Here is a 24,037-nt window from a genome sequence, read left to right on the forward strand (position 1 = left end):
CCACGGGACCCGGTGGGACGGCTTGGAAAGCATTCATTGCAGGCAGACCATGGTGTGCGTTTCTCATCTGCCCTTTTCTTTTTTTATTATTATTATTATTATTGTCATGAGGAACATTTGCATGAGAACAGGTTCTTTGTTTATTGTTTGTGCCTTTTTTCCGGCTTCCTCATAGTGCTTTCCTGGAGCTGTAACCCTCCATGATAGCATTAGCAGTGGTGGTGGGAATGATTAAGACACCGTGAACATGCAACCATCTGGGGAACAAAACCCCCCTGGGTCTTCTTTCTACATTTTTTTAACTGTAAAAGGCTGGTGATGGAGAAAAAAAAAAAGTACAGGGAGACATGAACAGTGAAGAATAACCAAACTCACAAAATAAGTGATTCCTGCAGCTTTCTTAGAGATTGTGGTGAAGCCCACCGGAGAGGACGAGTGACACTGCTCGCCCAGCCAGAGGTTCCTCTCGCAGTTTGGACCTGCTGCGAGTAGCATCTTCCAGCACATTATGAGCATTAACCCCTGTGGAAGGAATCAGACCTGGAGCTGCTCTCAGCTATTTCGCTTGGACACACAGCCCACATGGTTTCAGTGTGGTGTTGGTCCCTTATTTCTTTAAATACATTGTACCCTCAACTGTCTCCACCAGCAAGCTCGCTCCCTCCAGTATGGAGAAGGAGCAGCTGCAGGAGGCCACCAACACAGCCAGAATCAATTCAGCTTTTCACTCAAGCAGACACGCTTGGAAAGTAATGCTTCAGGGGTCACACTTCTGCACTACTCCAGTGCAGGATTTGCAAACTAAATAAAGGATCTGAGTGAGATTTAAGTGCCTAACTCCCTTAGGCCCCTTTGAAAAAAGCCCCCACTGGAATAACTAAGAAGCTTTCACTGTGCTTTTGCAAAAGCATTAATCCTCCTTGCTATCTCCACGAGTCTCTTTGATCACACTTCAAAATCTTCATCTCCAGGGGTCCTGTCTGGGCTTTCCAAAGTGGCTTAAGTGCAGATGTCTCGCTGCTTCTTGGGGAGACCTGGGCTCCCAAGACCCAGAATCACTTTTCAAAGCCCCCCCTCCCCGTGGCTCTCCATACTGGGAAGGAAAGATCACACCATGCCAAGGTTCCCAGGGGTGCCGCTGCCCTGCAAGGTGAGACCACGGGGTGATGTCCAACTGTCATGGTGGGCCATGGTGTCAGCATGGGTTTCAAATCCCTTCTGCTGTTAAGAGTATCAGCATGGGCTTAGCCATTTTTTTCCTGCATTTTTTTACATTTTCCTTGGGGAGGGCAGTGAAAGAGGGGGCACAGTCAGGCTGGGTTTTCTCCTCTTTGTGGATGCTGAGAAATGAAGGGGGAAGGAGGGTTGGCCTTGCTAAGCAGGGCAGCCCTGGAAAAAGAAAGGCTGAGGGTCATCTTCAGGAGCCGATCTGAAACTCCCAGCCCATGCCAGTTTGGTGCTGAGTGAGAAAGATGAGGGTTTATTGGCCTGGATCCAAATGACTCAAGTTGACTCATGAAGCTGAGGTCACTAATTGGTTTTTTTATCCATTCATATTCTGGAGACCACTTTTCTTTCTTTCATTCTGTTTTTTGGGGTTTTTTTTTTACATTAATGAGCTAGATTCACTCTTAGAAACCTTGGTGTCACGCTAATGCCCAAGCAACAGCCTCCGCGTCCCCCCCTGCGTTCTCTGTGCAGCGACGTGAAGGTGAGCGTGGTACAAACCTACGGACCAGCCAGACCTGAGCTAGATGCTGTACAGTTTACTCATGAAATTTAGATCTGCTATCAACAAAACTTCCTGAAATCTGTCAGATGAGTCTGATACCAGGTTAGACAGTGATGCATTCCCTGGGAGGAGGTGGAATAGCTGAGCACAGGAAAAGAGCTCTTAATGCGCGACCTTGTGAGCTGTGGCTGAAATCACATAATAGACTGCGGGGCTGGAGGAGGCCAGGGTGCGATTGCTCGGCTCAGTTTCTTCAGCACTAGCCCCTGCCTTGCCCAGAACTTGCAAATTAGGCTAGGAGGAACCTTTTTAAGCTTTCTATTTTCTGGAGACTTTTGCCCTCTTTGCACTTGGCTGCTTTGCTCCAGGAATGAAAGTAGGGAGCCCTTTCCCAGCCATTAAAGTTTCATTTAGCAAAAGGACAAAGAATTGGCACGGGAAGGATGAAGAATGACTGTGAAGGTAAACTTGTGTGACTCCATATATTTTAGATCATAGCCTGAGGTCAGGCTCTCTTTTTTTATAATACAGATAGAGGACTTTTTGGCCTTGCAGCAGGAGGAAATGCGTAGTGATATATAAAGAAGTCACCTCTCAGCATAATTTAAGAAACAACCTCTGTTCTCAAAAAGTGTGTGTGGGGGGGCTCCTTTGAGGTGTCTGGCTGTTTCATAAAGCTCTCCATTGACGTGCACGCGCGCACACACAAAGCATCTCCAGAAGTATAGGGTATGTCACAGTATTTTCCAAAACTTAATAATCTCTGTTGAATCATTTAGGACTCCACAACAATATCTTGGAGGATGGATCCTTTTATCTCTGCAGAGAAGGGAGGAAGCGCATCTCCTTGCTCCCGACAAACCCTGGCAGTCAGTCTATTAATCTGCAAGGACACAGGAGTGTCCAAAACTCCCCCAGAGCAGCCAAGTGGCCCAAGTGAGTCTCAGCCTCCTGCTCCCACTGCCCATGTCCAGTATTATTTCCCTACCTCCGGCTTCAACTGCTTTAATTTAGCTACTTTAGTTCCTGCACTCACTAGGTCCTGATTTTTGGTCTCTCAGATCTGGTGGGATTTCTCCTCCTCCAGAGGCAAGGAGGATGGAGGAACACCTTTTTTTCCTGAATCATGTCCATTCAGTGGTTCTCTGTGTACTTCCAATTTCCAGGCAATGTTTGATTTGTCTGCAGCTTCTCAACCACTGCCCCTCTCTCCAGCTCCTCTCCCATCCTTCTCTTCTTCCATGGGAAGAACACATGCATTGCGGTGAGTCTGCATGGCTGAAGGTACACCTGTGTTTGTGCCTAAGAAAAATGAGGCAGACATGGAAAACAAGCAAATCACATTATATATTGCAGGCAATAATGTAGCTCCCAGGGGGCAGAGATAATATAGTGAGAGACAAAGGAACAATAGACTTTGCTGGCCTGAGCGCTCACTTGATTGTGGCTTTTCTGAAATTATTCTTGACTTCCTCTGCATGAGTGGCGAATGGGGCCTCGGAGCTGATAAGAGATCAGGATGCGGTCCGGGGGCTGTGGTGGGGATGCGCATCATTTCGTACGGGAGCCTTTGTCATACATATTGCTCTTAGGGGGAGGCTCTTGCTCTGCACAGGAGCCCGGTAGCACAAGCAATGGGGGTTATTTTAAAGCTGGCTGTGATTTTTGTGGTTTGGAAAAACACGCCACTGCCTGGGGGACTTTGTCCAGAGAACGGTAATGATTTGCATTCCCATTTAGGGGTGGGCGCTGCGGCACAGGTCAGGCTGCCATTAGCAGTGGCGGGGGGGAAGCAGCAGAGATTCCCTGAGTTTTGGATGCAGAATGAGGCATCAGGATGAACCTGCTGGCATTAACCATGCAGGGTGTTTCCCTCCACACTGCTGCTGGGGCTTGGGGTGCTTGCAGGACATGACGGGGCTGTTAGTCCCCAGGTTTGCAGGCAGCTGAGCAGGGGCACAGGGCCAGGTTCAGGCAGAGGCTGTCGGGGGATGGCTTTCCTCACCAGCCCAGGCGGTGAGGAGCTTTCCAAACGAAAGCACTGCTGCCTTTTGGAAAAATCCCAGCTGGGATGCTCTGATGGGGGTCCCCAAAGTTCCCTCTACAGAGGCAGCCGATGCTTTGAGATGTGCTTCAGACTTTCTTTCTTCTTGCCTTCTTTCCTCCCTTTCTCCTTTTCTTAATTTTCCTTCTTTCCTTTTCCTCCTTCCTTCTCTTTTTTCTTTCTCTTCTCTTTCTTGTTTTTTTTTTCTTTTCATCTTTTTTTTCTTTCTTTTCCTTTCTTTCTCTCTTTCTCTTTCTTTCTCTCCTGCTTTTTCTGTCTGTCTGTCTTTCCACCTTTCTTAGACCTCAGCAAATTCCAGGAAGGCATCAGTTGTCTTTAACACCCAAAGGAAAAATCGAAGGGAAGGGTTCAATTACTCGCATGAAAAATGAGTCTCCTAACCGAGGTCTATCCATTTGCTAGTTGTGCTTGTTTTAAAACTGAATTATAGAGACTGCACATTTTTCTGGAGACAAATGCATTAATTTTTCTCAAAACAGACAAGAGGGAAGCAGAGGGAAAATAAGATAATAAGAGTTTCCACAGTGATTTATATGCCTTTGTGAAAAATAATGGGGGCAGACAGCAGCGCGCACCGGCAGCCCGTGGGGGGAAGGGGCAGGGGGGTGGCAGGGACGACTGCAAGGAAAACTGCCAGAAGTCCAAGTACGATTGTTGGTTTTAGATGATATAAGATCACTTTATGTCTCTGGCTGGCTTGAAAAATCTCTCTTTCTCTCTCTATATATACACACATAAAATATATGCCATATGATGCACTTAAAATCAGCACAGGCTATACTGTTTATACAGGAAAGGATTGTGTTTCTCACCGACCTCTCCCCAGCCCTCCTTCTTCTGCTGAAGGATAAACTGGGACCTTTAGAAAACAAAGCGGTGGCTACAATTCTTAACAGATTTGCTCTTGCATATATTTATATAGGGCAGGCGAGCCCTTCCCCAGGGCTGGCTGCCTGCACTCTCAGGCAAGAACCAGGGGGGGTGAGTTTATTTTTTTTTATCTGTTCACTTTGGTTTGATTTATATGCTAAAAGAGATATTTTTATCATAGTGCATAGTAAATTGGGTTTCTTTATTGCTCATGAGAGCTGTTTTCCAAAATTGGACTATTTATATAGTACACTGATTGCAGTGTATTTCCGATCTTAATGTCTAACTGTAGGGAATAAAAAAAAATTATACCGAATCGTATTTTTTTAAAAACTGCAACCTCTTTTGAAATAAGATGAAATGGGTAACTTTTTCTTGAGAAGATATTGTGTCACTCAGCAGCTCCCAGGAAATCATCTCGTTTTAGCAAGTAAAGGCTTTCGGTGGGGAACTGGAGACTCTAGAAGGTTTTGAAGCAGTTTTGCGGTTTCCCCATTGGCGTAATCCACGGGAAACACGTCCGGGAGGCCAAAGGCCACCGGGGCTGTAGTACCTAAGCTGATGTTTCTCTCCAATTACTTATAGGAATGATTCAGTGAATTTATTCCCCGTTGGTTTCCGAGTAGAAAATCCTGCGGCATTCAGACGGATATGAGAGCAGAAGGAGGCTGGAAGTGATGCTTTAAAGCAAAACCTAAATCTGTTCCAGGGCAGATGGTTAATTGTGCGGTTCAATTTATTTGCCTAATGCAAATCACGTCCAGTTTGCCCATGGCACCGGGGGAACCAGGTTCCTGTTTGTTTTGCTAAAAACTGGGCTGAGATTTCCCTGCATCTTCTGCAACTCCCACGTGAAGCTCCCCTGCAGCGAGAAGGCTTTGTGGTCCGTAGTGGAGGATCACCATATCTCCAGGGCTGGTGGAGAGGAGAAACGTCAGCTCCCGCAGAGAAGGACTGGGATGGGGATAAGCTGCCAACACGGTGTTGGTTTGCAGGATTCAATCTCCCATCTTCATGGCTCCAGGCCCGTGAAGGTGCTTTAGTGGATGGCAGCATCCTCTTCTCCCTTCTCAAAACCAGGCACCAAGGTGTGTCTGTGGGTCTGGGCTCCCCAAGTCCCCTCCGGCCTTGGAGGGGACAGGAGGGTGTTTCAGGGGGTTCCCAACTTCCCAAATGGGCCTAATTGAAGCCTAAAGAGATTTTTCACAGATTCATGGCTTTTCAAAGGAGAAATTTGCATATTAATAAGAAGCTGTTCAGACTGATTGGCTTAATGTGTTTGGGGTAAGTATAATTAAATGTCAAGGGAAATATATCATGAAGTAATGAAGCTGAAGCTAATTTATCAAAAAATGAATCCTAGAGAGGGAGACATTTCCAATAATAAACAGTTCTTTAACCTTCCTCTTTAAATGATTTGCTTAGTCAGGGCTGAAATATGCGGTCTTGAAGATCCTCGAGTGAGAGAGACATGACGTGGTTATTGGTTTGAGGGTGGAAGTTTTTGTCCATGTTCTCCCCAGTATAAAACCTTCTGCCCTGGGACCCCGAGGCTGACCCCATCAAGAGGGTTCACCCAGGTCCAAGTAAAGGGAAGGTGCACCTCTGGTTCCTCCAAGGCCACCACCAGCACCTGGGAGGATGTTTGGGGGGGATGTACACATGTAAGACTTCAGGGGTGCCCTTAGGGAAGAAAAATGGGCTTGAGGTTTAATTATATCAGATGTTGGGGTCACTTATGCCCTTTTTTTTTCTCTTCCATCAGTCTTTTCTCTTTATTCTGTAAGCTTTTCAGAGCATGTGCCACCTCCTGCTCTGTTCACATACTAGCCGGGGATAAAGATCAGCCCATATAGGCACATCTTTAATATGAACAAAAAATGCGGCGCACATTCAGAATTGTGATGCAGGTCCCCAAACTGGGTATTTTAACATGGTAATTAAGGAGGGTCAGGTCCAGGCTCAAGGCTGTGCCAGTCCTTATGAAGGCTGTGACTCTTCCGCATCTTTCTATGTGATGGAAAGAGGTTGTGAGCTCCCTTGCCATGGCAGAGCCATGCACTGGGCTAACGGGCATGCACTTCTCAGCAAACCTCTGCTTTGGGTGAGTGCAGGGGTCACAGGATTTGTTTCCAGCCTTGCACTGACTGTCCTCTGCCATCCACCTCCAGCAGTGGAGTGTGCACTGGGAGGTCTTGATTTGTAGTTTGTGCAGTTGCAAGGGAGAAAGGCAGGGTGCAAGGCTGTAAAAGGATTGTGCCCATCATCTCAGCTGGAAAATCCTCCTGTGGCATAATATGGCACAGAGGGCAATCAGCAGGTTGCAGAATAATAGAGGCATCTGTAGAAGAGAGCAGAAGTAGTGTCTATTTTGATTAAGAGGCACCACAGTTACAATAAAAAACAGCACCAAAAAGCCAACAGCACCAGCCACCAGAAGCCTGAACTTAGTCAAGCAAATCCAGCCGGGAAATGAGGAATCACTTTTCATTTACGTTGGAAATATGACGAAATCGCTATGGGCCTGATTTTCTCCCTGGTAAGACTTGGCTGGTGTTGCAGGGATTTTGCAAAGGGCTCATGCCTTATGCTTGGAGCCCTGACCACTGCTGGGGTTAAGCTCTTGCTGGGGAAGGTAAGTGGTGCTGGAGAGGCCACTGAGATGTAAGAACACAGGGGATCAAAAAATGCATGCGGCTGCTGTGGGACGTGATGAGTGCTGGGTCCAGGTCTGATGAGGAAGGGCAGGGTTTGTGCTCCCCAGTGCACGGCATACCCCAAAACTGCACGCTCACTAAAGCTGCTGGGAGTGCCCTGAGAGGAGCTCTAAGGCAGAATTAAAGACCAGACTTGTGGCCAGGCTGAGCAGGACTCCTCAGCAGCAGAGATGGCTGATGAACCCATCCCCAACCCCAGCAGAGAGAGCTCCATTTGTTGGTGCCTGGGGGTGTCTCCACTCCCGTACAAAGGATGGAGACGTGGTAAAGGGGGCTATGGCCAAGGGCTCCAGTGCTCTTCATCTGCTTCTGGTAAGCAGACGGCTGGGCTCTACCAGCAATGCCACTGGGCAGGACCCAGCATCCTCCCAGATGGATGCAGAAATGTGCCACAATGACTTGGCTTTTGAGCCATTGGCAAGAAAACAACTACAAAACATCCCTTTTCCAAACCCCAGCTGGTCAGCCCGGAGAAAGCGGCGGTGCCACCTGTGATTGCCTCAGCTCCGATGAGTTTCTTGTTCCAGCAAAGAAAATCAATGGCTTGCATGGCTAATGGCATCAGAGAGTTTCTGCTTGTTGATAGTACTTAGGCACTGGCGGTCTCTGAGAGATGCCCAGATGTGCTTCCACGCACAGCAGATTTTCATGAGCCTCTCAACACGGTTCCTTCTCCCAGACGGGTCATGGGATGCTGGGCCAGCGGCATCACCTCGCCAGCGGCATCTCCTTCGCTAGAAGCCAGGAGGCCACCGGGTGCCAGCCTGAGCGCAGGGCTCACCGCTTACCTGCTGCCCTCAGAGCAACAGCTCTGCCCATCAATAATTGATCAGAGCAATTAGGCAGAGGGCTTGCATGTTGTAATTAGCTCTGATCAGTGCAGTCTCCCTTCCCGGAGGGGGGGAGGGCGCAGTGGGGCAGCAGCTGAGCACTGAAAGCACAGCGGGGGGACGATGCTGTTGAGCAAAGACCCCCATGCAGCCCCTCTTTGCGTACAAATGCTTCCCTGCCGCTTCGAAACACCCCACAGCACCCGCAGCCCCATCACTCCAGGGCCGGGGAAGCCGACACAAAGCTATGCATGTGCCTGCTCCTACGGGGAGCTCTCGGGGGCAGAATGAACCCCTTATCTTGGGGCCACTGTCGCTTCCTGACAGGTCACCTCGGCCCCGGGTCTGCGGAGCTCAGCCGCCCTGCCCTTGGCCAGGGATTGTTCCTGCTCTTCCTGAGCAAGGTCACGGCCCCCAGATCCGGAAAGAGAGTATCCACCTGCGGAGTTATCAGCAACGGTCTGTGCAAACAAGCCACTTTCTCCGCAGTGTTTCTGATGGGTTTCCCAGCTCCTCAGGAAGGAGAAGGCTTCCTGGCTGTGGCCTTGGGACAGGGTGACACCAGCTCTTACCCCATGAACGCTGCTCTGGGACCTTAGTGTCCAAGTCCCTGTTTTGGAGGCACTGTGATTTATGGAGTGTTTTTTCTTAAGTGCTGATGTTGTTAAACCTGCTGGTGGCAGGCGGCAGAGCTGCCTGCAGCACTTGGCATGCAGCGGGGATGCAATTCGCAGGGGGTTCTGCTGAGGACCCCCGAAGAGCCTGGCAGAGCCCTTGGGTGGACTAGCAGATGCCTTTGCCAGGATGCCCATGTGATGGGCACAGCACGGATGCCCAGCTGAGCACGGCCGCCTGCCTTGTCTCTCTGTGTCACCCTGCTCTTGCCTGGGCTGGGTTTGGGGCTGGGACAACTGGCTTTAGTTGCTGCTGGGGCTTTGGATGGGGACAGGGCAGACATCTGGGGGTCCCTGTGGCCCTGCAGGCCGCAGTTTAGGCGGAGGTTTGCACCATGGGTGCTGGCTGCATCCCGTGTCGGGCTGTCAGCCATCTCCTAAACTTCAGAGGGAGCTTAACTGGAAGGAGAGGAGGGAAGGACGGGAAGGCAGTTCCACTGATAAGATGCTGCTTGACAGATACAGTGTGGAAACAGATGCTACCGGCTGCAGATGTAATGAGATACATAAATACCAAGACTTGCTCAAATAAATGCTGGCATCCGCCATAAGGATGAGCTTGGGAGCTCCCGGCACCATTAACTCTGTGCCAGCAGCAAGCACAGAGCAGCTGGATTTGGGAGGGTGGGGAAGGAGAGGCCCTGCCTCTGCAAGAGCATTTTATTCAGGAAGGTGGCATATTAACAGTGTGCCACGTTTATCCCTTGCAGCGATGCCTGCGGCCAGGGCTGTGCCTGCAGCACCCAGCAGTGACCGTCCCTGCAGCCCAGGCTCCTGCGCAGGTGAAGGTGTCCATGCTCAGGGCCGGCTGCCTGCCACCGGGTCCGGTTTTGGGGGTATTTTCTAAGTGCCTAAAAGTGACAATAGGCCCTGGGGTGCTTTAAGAACTGCCCTTTCATCCTAGCCCAGCTCAATACAATGAGGCCCTGTTTTCATGTATGCTTTGATTTTTTAAACCCCTCTGGAGTATTGGGATAGTAAAAAAACCTGTGTCCTGGGAGGGACCGCACTGAGCTGGGCACAAGGAGCATGCCAAAGTGGCAGGAGGCTCCTCAGCACATCTCAGGGGAGCAAATAACCCAGGGACCACTGACTGCTCGTAGAAATGAAGCAGTCCAGCCAGATGTCTTTCCATCCACAGCCAAGGGAACAGAACCATGATTATCCCAGCAGGTGATGCACTCACCCTGCATGGTTTGCAGTGGTTCAGGGGACAGAAGAGCAGAGCCAGAATAAAAGCCAAGGACCCTGACTCTACGCAGTTGCTTTGCAAGGACGCAGGTATCCTCTGGGAGATGATGGTTGTGTTGTAGGTCCCCCCAGCAACACTTAGATTTCCCTGAGTGTTAGCTTTACCCAGAGAAAATGCCTCAGCAGCAGGATGGATAAGGATGGGAGAGACCCACGGTCCTTGTTGTCCTCTCCCAGGGCTATTCCTGCCTCTTATTGTGCTCCAACCTCAGCCCAAGCCATCCTCCATTAAAACCAATGGCAAGGCTGTCCTTTTGATATTACATGTCAGCTGGACTTGATTTTACATCCAGCAATGCAATGAGTGATTTTCTTTTTTCCTCCCAGACCTCTCTGATCTTTTGCCACTCTCCTTTCAGCTTCCTCAGTCGCACAGCTTTTCTTGGATGTTTTTTTTAAAATTTTTATCAGTTTCCTGAAATGCATCTTCCCATTTATTGATTTCACCTGACATCTAAAGGAAGGCAAAGCAGGAGGTTCAGCTAACTCTGACAAGCCCTCACAGCTCATCAAAGCAAATTTAGAACCTTGCTAGAGCTGCCAGGGCAGCACAGCCTCTGGGCTGAGACACCGGCCTCATAGGAGGGACACATTCATCTCATTAGGCAGCATTTTTTTAATTTATATATACATACATGCTACTGGTTACATCAAGTTAACACTCTTGCCAGAGCATCTTTCTTTTCAGCCATCTGTACATACTATAATGGTACTTCTGGGAGTGCGGGCTCAAGGGTGGGGGAAAAGCAAGCGCTTGTGATAGGAGGTTTTGATTTTTTTTTTTATAAATTCCTGTTGCAGAGTCACTACTTAAAATGATTTGGAAGCAAAAGAGAAATGGGGGTCAGGGGGAGGAGAAAACAACTTTCTGGTGGCTGCAGTAGCACAGGGAGCAATGCACACCGCTTTGGGGGCGTGAGGCTGCATCAAGTCATAGTGCTTGCTGTGTCTCAGTTTCCCTATCCTCCTTGTTTGATAGCTTCATGTTGGAGAAGGCTCCATGTTTCCCCTAGGACTGCCAGCTGGGTTACATGCCCATCACCGCGGTGCCTGGCCCCTTCCTGGAGACAGAAATTCTGGAAGCATTTCTATAGATAAGTGAGAGGTGAAATAAGCCCCCTCAGACAGTTCATTTTCCCTCTCTGCTCTGCTCTCCTAGCCCTGCCATAGCATCCACCATCATGGCAGTCACTTAATATTTGACATACAGAAGGCAGCACACAAGTGAGAGACACAGAAAATGCCATCAGGTGGGACTAAAGGGCCTAAAGGGCACAAGAGTGCCAGCACCCTTCTTGGTTGCTGCTTGGTTTTTCAGGTGGTTAATGGAGGGGGGTTTCCCTCAAGCCTTGAACACTGCTGGCTCGCAGAGAATGTATTTTTTCTCCTTCTCCCCTTCCTCCCATATACAAAGACCAGACAATTTTGCACAAAGAAGCCAATTTCATTTGGAACCACACTGTCACTTCGTGGTGCAAAAGCAGGACACGGGATGGGTGTTTGGTGGTGGGAGAGTGTCCGATCCTCCCCATGACCCCGTGTTACATTTCTGGGAGCAGATTTGGCCCTTCCTTGCCAGAAGGGCTCTCCTGTGGGATTCAGGGTCTCGCAGCTGATTGCGAAGCTGTTGGGCTCTTTCGGAAAGAGCAACATTTCTTTGATACGTTTTTTTCCTGCGATGACCTCTTCAGTGGCACTTCCTTAAAAACAGCACTTGCCACCGCAAGAGACTTCCTTTCCCATCGCTGCTGTGGGCTGGGGTGCTCCAAACCCCGGCCATTGAACCTGGAGCAAAACCAAACTGCAGCTAGTTTAAGCTGAGCGGGGCAAAAAGTAATGGAGGGCGGATTTTTTTCTTTGAAGATTGCTCTGAGGTGTGTATTATCCCATTCATTGACAACTCAGCTCAAGCCATGGAAACAGGGAGGCTCCTTAGATGCTCTAATATCTGCCTGGGGGGGTTTCTTCCCCACCATTTCTTTCCATGTATCCCACTGCTTGGACCAGTAGCTCAGGCTAGTGGCAAAGATGGTAAAAGTGCTTGGAGCCTGGAGCAAGATGCCCCCCCAGCCCAGGCTGTCCAGGGAAGGTGTCTTGGGGTGCAGCGTAGGGGTTAGCAGTGCCCTTCTATTTCTGCTGTGTCTCATAACCCTGCTGCAACTTGCAGGCTGTGTAACAGAAAGATCCTGATAGCTAAAGTCACCAGCACCTTTGGGAAAGCCCAGCTCTGTGTAAACAGGCTGTGTAAAACTCCGGCTTCATGTTTCTGCTTCTTTCCCATCCTTTATGCAGCAAGTTCCGGGCCTGCATGCCCTTTCAGGGCTGTGGCCAGGTCAGCGGGACCGCTGCCAAAGATAAGGGTAAACATCGGCGTGCCGGCGATGGGGGGTCTGCAGCGGCAGCTCCTTCGCTGCCTCTGTCCTGCTGCAAATGGGTGGGGAGAGCTCTAAGTTGGCCCAGCAGCATGCTAGAGGGGTCCAGGGACACAAATGATGTCCCTGAGCTGCCACTGCCATGCAGATGCTGTGGGTTTTTCTGCATCTCAGGACTTGGTTGATGGTGGTTTTGCGCTTTCAGGCTATACCTCTGCCGTGTTTGCTGGGGTGCTTGCAGACCCACTCTTGCTCTCGCCTCCCCTGCACTGATTGAAGCTGTGACTGCCCCGAGGACAGCGGAGGCTGTTGGGGTGAGCGTGTGCCCACATCTCAGCCACCCCCAGTTTGCTGGTGCTGGAACTAGGACAACAGCATTTGGTGAGCAGGGACTGATCTTTCTCCTTTGCTGCTCATTCACCCTGGGTTGTTCCCAGCTGTGGCACCAAGGAGCTGTGTTGCTGCGAGCTGCAAACCCTAGTGCTGATCCAAACCCATTCTCTGCATCCTCCTCCTCCTCGGTTATGTTGCAATTGCCATTTCAGGCAGTGCACAAACTCACTTTTCTGCTGCAGGTGAGCTCAAGGTAGACCTGACCATGCGCTCAGATGCAGAAGGGTGTGCAAGACCCTGCAGCTGAGGTGCTGCTTCAACGCCGGGCTGTGCTGACCCTGGCAGCACAGGGTGGGGGGATGACACCATCAATCCTCTCTATGGCATCAGGCTTGGCACATCTTGTTCTGGATGGTCATTTCAATCCATCCAGCCTGGATACCCGGGTTCTGACAGGCACACTATTTTTTTAAAAGTCATACTAGGACTGCCAGGGAGAAGGAACAAACCTTCTGGGATTAAGAGGAGATGAGGACATGATTGGGGCAGGTTTTACTAGAGGCCAAAGAGCACATGGGGCTGATTACTGTAATCACAGCGGCTTTTTTATCGCTCTGGGTTGCGATGGCATGAGGCCTGGTGAAGAGCTGCCCTTATCTGCCAATGTCAGCCTCCCTTCAGGAGAGATCTGGACTAGATTTATGTGGGAAAGGTTTGCAGCAAGTCCATCCACAGCTGCTTTTAATGCCTTGCATGCTTCCAAGGAGCCCAGGAGGTCCTGAGCAGGACATGGCTTCGTCCAGCTGGAAGCAAAGCAGCAGATGGACTGCAAACAGCAAAGTCACCTTGAGTTCTCTGGATCCAGTGACCAAAAGCAGCTCCCACCTCTGTGAGAAACAGCAGCACAGGGCTACTCCTACATGAAACAGGCTGTCCCCATCCAAAAATCTAACTTCTGGAACAACCAATGCTTGTTTTCTCACTAATCACCAGTTTCTCTTGCTTCTTTCAGTTGGTGGGACAGCAGCACAGGTCAGCTGAGGCAAACTGGCTGTTTTAACCCATTTCCCAGCCCCTGATGTAGCTGAGGCGGGTACCCAGCATAGGCTGTTTGCAAATACCAACATCACGTATTATTGCATTTGTTCGTCCGAGCTGAATTTCCAGAAACACAACCCTTGAGTGTTCAGTCTTGTAAGGAAGGAGCCTGATATGTTATTCTGGTTTCTTGACATAAAGCGATGCTTTCTTCCCCAGAGCTGTGCTCTTGCTAAGAACAGGGGCTCGAGATCAGGTGGCGTCTCTGTGGGCTCTGATTTCCAGGGCAGGGGTCGAGCCAGCACCCTGCTTGCCCTGGGAAACTTCAAGTCAAGCCTTTTAAAGACATCATTGTACACTCCATAAAGAGATATAAAAAGCCATAATAAACATGACACCAAAGATCAGTTCCCACACCAGGGTTGGGACCCTGTTACTGGGACATCCTAATGTGACCCCAGCACTAAAGTGACAGTGTGAAGGACTGGCACCCCAGGGTGCATCAGGAAATCCCAGAGCAGCACTGCGTGCATTGTTGGGACCTGTAACTATGTGGTGCTGAGTCCTTGCACAGCATCACCCCCCCCCAGCCCGGCCCTCCAAGGCAGCTGACCCTGCAACTGCACCTCTCCCACCCTGGCTGGGTGCTGGAGGGTTTGCTGCAGCGGCTACAAGGGAAGACAAATCCAAACTGTTGCATTACTAAAGTGAAGTCCTGAGGTGGGGAGGGGACCACAGCTCCTGGGAGCAGCGGCCCCAAGAGCTCCCTCCGGGACCTTTGGCCAGACACAGGAACGGCCGTCTTGGACGCCACTGCTGGGAAGAAAGTACGGACCTGGAAAAGGCCAGATATGAATGCGTGCATAGCCGAAATGCCCCCTTTGAGGAAAGTCTTCCTCCCCTATTAAGTAATTAAATAAAGCCCCGAGCTCTACTAAAATTAAAATAACAGAATCCATTTATTCTGGCAGGGCCCACTGGTGGCTGCTCTTGCCAAAAACATTTTTGTGGTTCTTGTCTTTTCAAGTGGCTCTTTTGCAATAAAACCCAGATGCCATTAGACCAGGGAGGCCTCCAGGCAACTGTTTACGTCCATGAAAGATGCCCTTTGTAATTAATTAATCTCCCAAAAGCTGTGGTAGCACATTCCCTGTGGCTCCTGGCGTGTCCCTGCCCGCCGGCCCTGGCAGCGGAGGTGCGTGCTCATTCCTGGGCGCTGAAGAAAGCTTTTGTGTTGCAGCCTCCCCATGAGAAGGGTTAAGCTCCTCCTTGGGAAGACACAGCGGAGATTTCAACACTTATCAAAACACAAACAGAAGTCAGTGCGCCTTCCCGCTGCCCTCGCCCTGCTGCTGGTTCAGAGGGTCCTGCTCTTGCTCAACAGCAAATTGCAGTTGTAGGAGGCTGCGTTACAGGGGTAGGGATCAGCTGGGGACTGAGCTGGCAGGCAGTGGGCAAGGGGGGCAACAACCTGGTTCCTTCAGCCTTTCGGAGGTGCTTCCAGGTGACTCAGTTGTTGCAGGGTTTTCAAAGTAGAGGGCAACAATACAACATCTGAGAAATGAGGGTTTGCTGCACATGGGGGGAAAAAGGTGATTCGTGAGACCACCCTGAGCAAAATAACATACGAACAGCTGCCATGGGCCAGAGCAAAGAGCCATCCAGCCCAGTACCTTCTTCCAGATGGTGGCTGGTATCAGGTATCTACAGAAGAGCATATGAAAGCTGGTGGTTTGTAGGGCTCCTTCTCCTGTTATCTCCTCCCAGCTGAGGGCAATCGGGGTTGGGGGCTCCCTATGGCTGAAGCAGCTCTGGGACTCTCGCATTTCATTGCCACCGACTCATTTCAAGCACCATGAATTTCACCAGTCTGTTTCTGAACCATTCACACTTTTGGCCTTTGCAGCGTTAGGTATGGCAAATCCCACCATAGAATTATGTGTCTGCTCGGCAAAGGCCATCCTCATGCTGGTTTTGAAGCTGTCTCCAGCCTTAGTGTCAGCAGCAATTGCCTTGACGTCTTCACATGCTTCAGGATGCGCAAGAGCTCTCTCATACCCTTCAGCTTGTTTCTTCTCCAGCCTGAATGTCCCAAATTCATGGAGTTTCCCCCAAACAGAAATCCTCAGCAGAGACCAGCAAAGAGTCTTTAGGACCACGTCTTTGCTCAGCCTCTATGTAATGTGGTTGCAAATAGAAAGAATTGCTTTAGGAAGGGTCAGTCCTCGCTGCCTCATTTGTAACATAACGACTCAGCCTGGGGTTTGGTTGTTATTGGTGTTTTTAGCTGTTGTTGGCTTTTCATTGTTGCTTTTTTGATAGATGAGTTTAATTTTGCTGGCATATTGCACAGGTTTGCAAACCAGATGTTGCTGCTGCAAGACGGTAACAATAACGCAGGCAGGGAGCAGTTCATCACAGCACACGGGTGTCGCAACTGCGGCGAGGTCAAAGACGAGGGGTCAGGGCGTGAGGGGGATGCGGGTCCCTGCTCCTCAGGACCCAGGGCTGCAGTTGCCATGAGAACTGCTGGTGGCATGGCGGTGAACCTCGCTGGCGCCACAGCCACCTCCCATCCATCTCCCATTCCCCCCGGGAATGACTGGACCATTGGAAGGAGACCAAGCTGCGGAGAGGAAAACTGCTGAGAGCCTGAAAGGTGGGATGAGTTTGTGTAACCAGATGATTATCGTGTAAATCACTGGGTTTTTGCAGATGCTAGCTCCTGTCCTGAGGTGATACACGGGGCAACGCGAATGTGAGGGGATGGGATGGCACGTGGTGTGGCAGGCAGGGGTGAGCAAGGAGGGAAGCTGGGAGCACCCAGGAGGACCAAACAGCCACTCATATGGCTCCTACACCTTTCTGGGTTGCCTTATTTAACACAGGGGACCTCAGGTTATCCTGCGGCCAAATTCTGTGGACCTTTAGCAAATCACACCCAACGCCTGGCCCAGGAGGGCTTTGAACTCTCAAGGGGACCATGGACGAGGAGGGACTCTGAGCTGAGCCCCAAGCCCCTTCCCGCTCCCAGCTGGGAGAGCTTCCCAAAGCAGCCAGCGTGTAGGATTTCTTTGGGTGAAAGAAGGAAATTGCTGAGGTCAGGGGGCTGATATTGCACATTTTTCTGTGACATCAGCTTGCTGCCACCTTGAAAATACCAAAAGATAGAGTCTTACATCCCAGCCCTTGAAAATCCCTTGTGCCCTGCAGAAAGGGAGTGTTGTTCCTTGAGAAATTCACTGTTGTTCCAGGGAATTTAAGCCAATGTGCAGGAAACCCCAGTGTGGGCAGAGAGGAATTTAAATGGATAGGACATTAGGACTGTAGAGATGTGCTTTGTTCTTACAGCGCCATTGCAAGGGAGGTGGGATCCCCCTCAAGTTCTTCAGAGGCCTTGAATAAGGCAAAATGGATTTAAGTCTAATTCTAGGTAATAGGCAGCCAAAGGAAGTGGGAAACCAGGAGTGTGTTTAGATGCTTGGCTGAATCAGAGCACTGTGGGCCTCCTGACAATCCACACAAGGAGGAAAGCGAGCTGGGCTGGAGGTGCGAGGCTCAGGAGCATCCTGCCCTCGGTACGCGGGACATCCCCGGAGCACTGCTTGCACTCAGCTCCCCCCACCCCACCCAGGGCCATTCGGCACTAACGTGTCCCTCTCTCCCTCTCTCTCAGAGACCTCATGCCCAGGACCCTGGAGGGGCAGATCACCATGGAGAAGACCCCCAGCTACTTCGTCACCAAGGAAGCCCCAGCCCGCATCTCCTCCATGTCCAAGGGCACAAAGCTCATCGTGGTGGTGCGGGACCCCGTGACCAGAGCCATCTCGGACTACACCCAGACGCTCTCCAAGAAGCCCGATATCCCCACCTTTGAGAGCCTGACCTTCAAAAACAGGACTACGGGCCTGATCGACACCTCGTGGAGCGCCATCCAGATTGGCATCTATGCCAAGCACCTGGAGAACTGGCTCCTCTACTTCCCCATTGGGCAGATCCTCTTCGTCAGCGGGGAGAGGCTGATCAGCGACCCCGCGGGGGAGCTGGGCAGGGTCCAGGACTTTCTGGGCCTCAAGAGGATCATCACCGACAAACACTTCTACTTCAACAAAACCAAGGGGTTCCCCTGCCTGAAGAAGGCGGAAGGCAGCAGCAAACCCCACTGCCTGGGGAAGACGAAAGGCAGGACCCACCCCGACATAGACCAGGAGGTGGTGCAGAGACTGCGGGACTTCTACCGGCCCTTCAACATGAAGTTCTACCAGATGACAGGGCAGGACTTCGGCTGGGACTGAGGCTGAAAAAAATAATTTAAGAAAAGGAAAATATAATATAATATATATTTTTTTTACGTATCAGTAGAGAGGGGGAAAAATACAGAAAAAAAAATAGTTGTGCTGAAACATGATTTGTTCTGATTTTTTTTTAATTTGACATTGCTTTGTTTCCTTTCTTCTCTCAGAGATGAGGTGATGCATCCCATCCAGAAAAGGAGGCTGTGAACAGCAACCTGGTCTTATTGACATCACCTGCAGCTTGGCTGCTTCCTTCGATAGGCCCAAGGTTTAGCACTGTCTCTGTAAAAAAACTGCAGGTGCAAAGTTTTTAGATGTCTTCAGGTCCACTCCAGAAGGGACAAGTGTGCTTGGGGGAGCTCAGAGCCTTACTGGAAGGTCAGACAGATTTTGGCTTGCAAATGCCATTTTAGACCAGACCTCATCACTTTTGACAATGAAACAAAGGAGGCTTAATATCTAATTTGGCTTTCAAAACCTTACCTTAGGGGATTTTTTATTGCATGAAAACTTCGGTGAAATTTTTTTCATTTATCCAATTTTTTGTTTGACTTTTGCCCCCCCTAAATCAAGCTTTTTTCATCAACCAAACTTATTTTTCATCTTATAGAAGCCAAACCCAATAATCCTTTGTTTTGTTTTGAGACAAAACGATTTTGGTAGCCAAAAGTGAAAGAAAACAAATGACTCTCTTGACTCTATGATGAAAATTGCCAGGTAGTCAAAAGGCCTCATTCACAGGAGTTGGCTCTAAACCAGTGTTCCCCATTGCCAGCAGTGTGCACCCCTTTTGCTACGCTGACAGAACAGCGCTTTTCCGGGGGAGGTCCATCTGAAGGGATTTGGGTGATGGGCAAGGAAGGTCCACACTGAGATGATGTTCATGGTACACCTGTCTTGAAGATGATAGGGCACCCACCATCCCACCATCCGTATGCAGGAAACAAGTTCATAGTGTCTGGCAGATGCTATTTAAGCCATAATGAAGAATGTTTTAAGTTGGGCCAGTCTTAAAAGAAAAAAACAGTGGAGAAAGGGTTGTGTGGGGAAAAAAAATGAACAAAAATCGCCTCCAGAAAGGGGAGAGAATGAGGAGAAGACGATGGAAGTCTTGTCCTTTTCTAAAGGAGAACCGAGGGGGAAGCAGGAACAAGAGCATTGGTTCTGCGGGGCTTTAAAAATCATCAGGCAAAACAAATCTCCTGTTTGCAATAACCAGGAGCTTTAAATTCTTTGCTGTGATCCTTATCACCTCTTTTTGGCTGGTAGAAATGTCTCAGTGACAGAAATCTATTAGTGAAGCAGGATCTTGTATCACTGTAGGCTCATTTATCTGCTAGCTCTTTATCTTCAGCATTTTCTGGACTGTAGGAGCACCTAATTATCGCTTGGTGCTGTATAAACACAACATGATGATGCTCCCTCTCCTGAGTCTAACTTTAAAAAGCCCCCGATGGGGTAAGACAAAGTGGGGTATCACCTGGTAATCTGGTTAGGAAGAAGCCTGGGGACCAAGCTCACTGGCCACTTGCACACCAGCCAAGATCTTAATAAAATCACAGCAGAGCAAAGATTTCAAGGTGTCCAAAGAGAATTGTACCTGAAATTACAGTTTAACCCAAGAGGGAGTCATTTCCAGCTTGGGCTGTCTTGCTTGACAGGTTAGGAAAACAGCTTGGTGCCTGTTCAACTTCACAGCACCAAGTTCCACTGCAGGTGTTGAGCCACATTCCCTCCTGGCTGCCCTGAGCCTCCTCCTTCCTACGCATCCCCACACACCTCCCTCCGTACCCAAGGATGCAGAGTCCTGGGACATTCCTGTCCCCTGAAGACATAAACCCACATGGTTTTGCATGCAAGGCCCATTTCCCAAGGTAATTAAAATAACTTTGTTAGTCTTGCGAGGCCCCAGGACCTTCTCTCATCGTTGTCATCCCAAAGCCTTACCTGAGCTTGGCGTTCCATGGCCTGGCTGGTAGAGCAGTGATGATGGGCTGGTGGCACCGAAGCCGGGCTGTGCTTGGCAGTCTGTCCTGGCATGGCACAGCTCGGTGCCGCCCTTGCTACCTCCATTGATACCTCCACCCCTTCCCACCATTCTTGTTTCAGTGTGTCCCATTTTAAGCCCCTTTATGGCAATGTCCTGTGCCACATCGGGGTAAACATTTTACTTAACTGCCTTCTGCAAACACAGCAGAAAGGCAGATGAGGGATCACACAACCCCCCAACAGTCCTTTCTTTTACCTGCCTCCCTTCAGCCCCTCAGTGTTCATGCAGGAGGTGACATGAGAAAATCAGGGATAGTCACGCAGCTTTGGCTTCATGGGGTTATGGTCCCTCCTAGCATCCCTGCAGCTCATTGCTGGAGCTCAAAACTCCCAAACCAGAAGAAGTTGGAAGAGTGTTGCGCTTTTGGCAATGGTCTCTCCAAAGTGTCACTGGAGACGAGGGGAGCAACCTACTCTGCCCATGCTGGCCAGATCAAGAGGGAATGGGTTTAAGGTGTAGCCAAAAGGATGGGGGTTAATTGTTGGGAAAACCTTTCTAACAGCAAGGCTTGTTGGGGCACGAATGGGAGATGGCCACCATCCCTCCTACACTGTGCTCTTCCATCCAAGTGCAAAAGCCGAGCTGGCGGTGAGGACAAGGCATCACTTGCTCACAGGCACAACTGAGCAGTGCCAGCACTACCAAGGCACAAAATCTGAGGTTTTCCAAGCTGAAAAGAAGATTTAAGCATGCTGTTTCTTTGGTATTTCGAGGAGACTTAAGGTTGGGATAACGTGTACATGCCTTTGACAAGTATAAATATCACTTAAGAGTATGATTTAAAAAAATCAATATAATTATATTGCTATTGTCTCTCATATGGTCACATTTAGTCTAGTATAAAGCAGCTTTATAGTGCTACAGATTGTTCTTCCCATATTGCACTAGCTATAGCAATACCAAGCACCTTCATACAAATGAGTTTCTACAACTGCCACCAAATCACTGTCATTAAATCAGTACAGCTTTGGTGTGTACACAAGCCTATCATATGTGCCTTTAAAAAACTCTTCCCAGCACACTGAATTCAGCTACATAGGCATACTTTCCCAAAAATGCTCGAATGTTTTACTTCCACTAATTTCTGAGAGTTTGAATCCCTTGCTGCACACCTAGTAAAACTATTTAGGGATCTGAGACTGTAATTGATTTTTTTGATCTGGGCCATAAGTATTTTTGAAAATCCCTCCATGTATGAACAATGGCTTTTAAAAAGAGGTCATGCAATCAAATTGCTTTGAACTCTAATAACATTTAAGCCTCTAAACTCTTTAGGCTTATTTTAAAATCCAGCCATGAAGTTTAGATTATTTTAACCTAAGAAGAATTGGAAGTAAACTATTGAAAACTGCACCTCTCCTAGGCCTACAGTATTGAGCATGTGTATTAGGAGGGGAAAGCGAAAGTAGCTATAAATAAAAAAGTGACCTATGTAGTCTGATTCTTTTTTAAAGCAGAAATCAATACGTTAATGATGAGAAACTAATTCGGTGTATTAAAATCCTTCTGGTTTCAATAATCAAATGTGCCATTAGGCACTGATGAAGCTTAAGCTTATATGCCATGCAACATTTAGATTTTAGAACATTTGTTTTAAGAGGACACCCCCCCCCCCCCCCCTTTATAAAGCATCCTATCAACGTCAGGTGCCAAATTCATCATAAAGAACAAATTTTTCATTATGAGGGTGGTGAGGCACTGGCACAGGTTGCCCAGAGAGGTGGTAGATGCCCCATGCCTGGAAACATTCAAGGTCAGGTTGGAGGGAGCTCTGAGCAACCTGATCTGGTTGAAGATGTCCCTGCTTATTGCAGGCAGGTTGGACTAGATGACCTTTAACTGTCCCTTCCAACCCAAACCATTCTATGATTCTATGATCTTTGAGCAGACAGACCTGTCTCCTTCACCCCATCATTTGCAGCACTGCACGGGTGCCTGTGGTCCACAGGCCGTGGGTCTCTGTGGGTTTGCACAGCGCCTTGCCCAGCCCAGACCCACAAACAGGGCACCGCAGCCCCGGTGCACAGAAACCACCAAGAGCTTTGGCACAGGGCTGCTGAGCACAAGTATTGCCCTCAAAGTCTTCAAAAATCAGGGTTTTTTTCCACTGATGGTGACATGCTTTAGCACAGGCTCGTAGAGCCCAATTCAGAAAGACAGTTGAACGTGAGACCTCCCTTTAGCCCGCTGCAGCGGCAGCTTTCAGCCAAACCCGAACTGTGGGAATGGCCACACCTGGAAAATTTCAGAGAAATAGGTTTTTCTTTACCAGTGCAGTTTGGCAAGACAAAAAACTGGCTGCTCTGCTGCTGCAATTCACATCGCTGCAATTTCTGGAAGGGCAAGGACCGGGCTGCTGCATCCACGTTGTAGTTGGCGCTGATTTCATGCCGTGGGGAATTCAATCAAGTCCTAAGGAAATGCTGCCACCCAATAATTTACACAGTTAAAAGGAATATAAACACCAATGTGTCATGTATGAGACTCCTCTACGTGGTATTCGGGGTGGTCTTTGGGGTGCAGCATTAAGAAGTTAAATTTCCAGTAATGATTTGGCCATACCTACCCTGCACTGAGCGATTTTGACTAACACTGATCCTTAGCCTCCTCGGTTCTCCCACATACACACTAGCATCACAATGTTAGGTCTCCAGATTAGGGGGAAAAAAAATAAAAATTGCCCATTTTCTTAACCATTAAAAAAATTCTTGTTCGTATATAACAGTTTCTGGGTTTTCTCTCCTCCCTCCCTTTTGCTTGGTGATACTGTCATCCTTCTCCCTTTGGTGCTATTTCAGTATGAAACAGACTGATTTTAATTTAATTTAAGAATGAAAAAGCACACATTTAATAAAGTTTACGGGTACTGAGAGGCTGTGCTCTCTTTTTGCTGGCGGCAGCAACCTGGAAAGAGTGGGCAGGTTTATGAAATAAGGGGGAAACGCAGAATTACCCACTTGTGTCTGATTTTAGTCTCCTAAAGCTAACACACTCCACGGCAGCCGGGGGGGGCTCTGCCTGCTGTGAACTCCCCTGTGGCATCGTTGGCGTCGTTTCCACAACTCTTATCTTCCCCTTCATGTTTCTCCGGCAAGCTTAATGTCATACTCCTTTCTTTAGATGGCAAACAACCTTGAAAAGTCAGGTCTTCCTGGCTCGCCCCGCCATTCACCCCTTAGCCATCACTGGCTGGCCCTGCCACGTCCACAGCATTTCGCCACCGAATTTGATGAATTCCTGCTCTCCCCCGACCTGGAAGGGGAGGAATGGACCCAACTCACGGTGCATTGCGTGAAACCCGAGGTGGAAGCAATTCACCAAGAAATATATACAGCAGAGCAGCCCCTGTATATCAGGTTTTCTGTGTGGTCAAGTAAAGTGATATTCTATTTACTTTTTTAGATGTATAAACAGATTAAGTCCCAGGGAAAATATGCTCCCAAACTTCATAATATTTTATTAAACCACTGAAGTTTAATATAATCTTTTGGCTTCCACAGAAATATTTTCCATTTCTCTTCTGAGCACCTTTGATTTTATTTTCTTTTAATTACCGTTATCCGGAGTTAACAATGTGGGTTTTGCACTCCACCCAGCAAGGACTATTCAGATTAGAAGTGGGGAATTTTGCTGAAATACAGAAATATCTATGTGGTGGTAAGAAGTCAACGACGCCTGGGCGGAAAACTCTGGAGAAGCCAATGTGCAGAATGAATTCCCCTCCGCCAGGCAATAACAAGGCTGCATTCCTCAATTCATAGCATTTATTACCTAAGACATTGGCCAGCCATGGCTTTTGAAAAAATTATA

At 49.0% G+C, this 24,037-nt stretch overlaps 1 protein-coding gene across 1 annotated transcript in view; it reads left to right on the forward strand.

Moving 5' to 3' along the window:
- HS3ST3A1 (heparan sulfate-glucosamine 3-sulfotransferase 3A1) overlaps positions 1-23,426 on the forward strand; it is a 40,991-nt gene extending 17,565 nt beyond the window's left edge. Inside the window, exon 2 of the mRNA XM_049812698.1 lies at positions 17,559-23,426. Coding sequence (XP_049668655.1) covers positions 17,559-18,177 — 619 coding nt within the window. The 3' untranslated portion in view covers positions 18,178-23,426. The remainder of the gene's footprint in view (positions 1-17,558) is intronic.
- Positions 23,427-24,037: the final 611 nt, after the last annotated feature.

This window comes from Accipiter gentilis, chromosome 10, assembly GCF_929443795.1.
Source record: "Accipiter gentilis chromosome 10, bAccGen1.1, whole genome shotgun sequence".
Taxonomy (NCBI): domain Eukaryota; kingdom Metazoa; phylum Chordata; class Aves; order Accipitriformes; family Accipitridae; genus Astur; species Astur gentilis.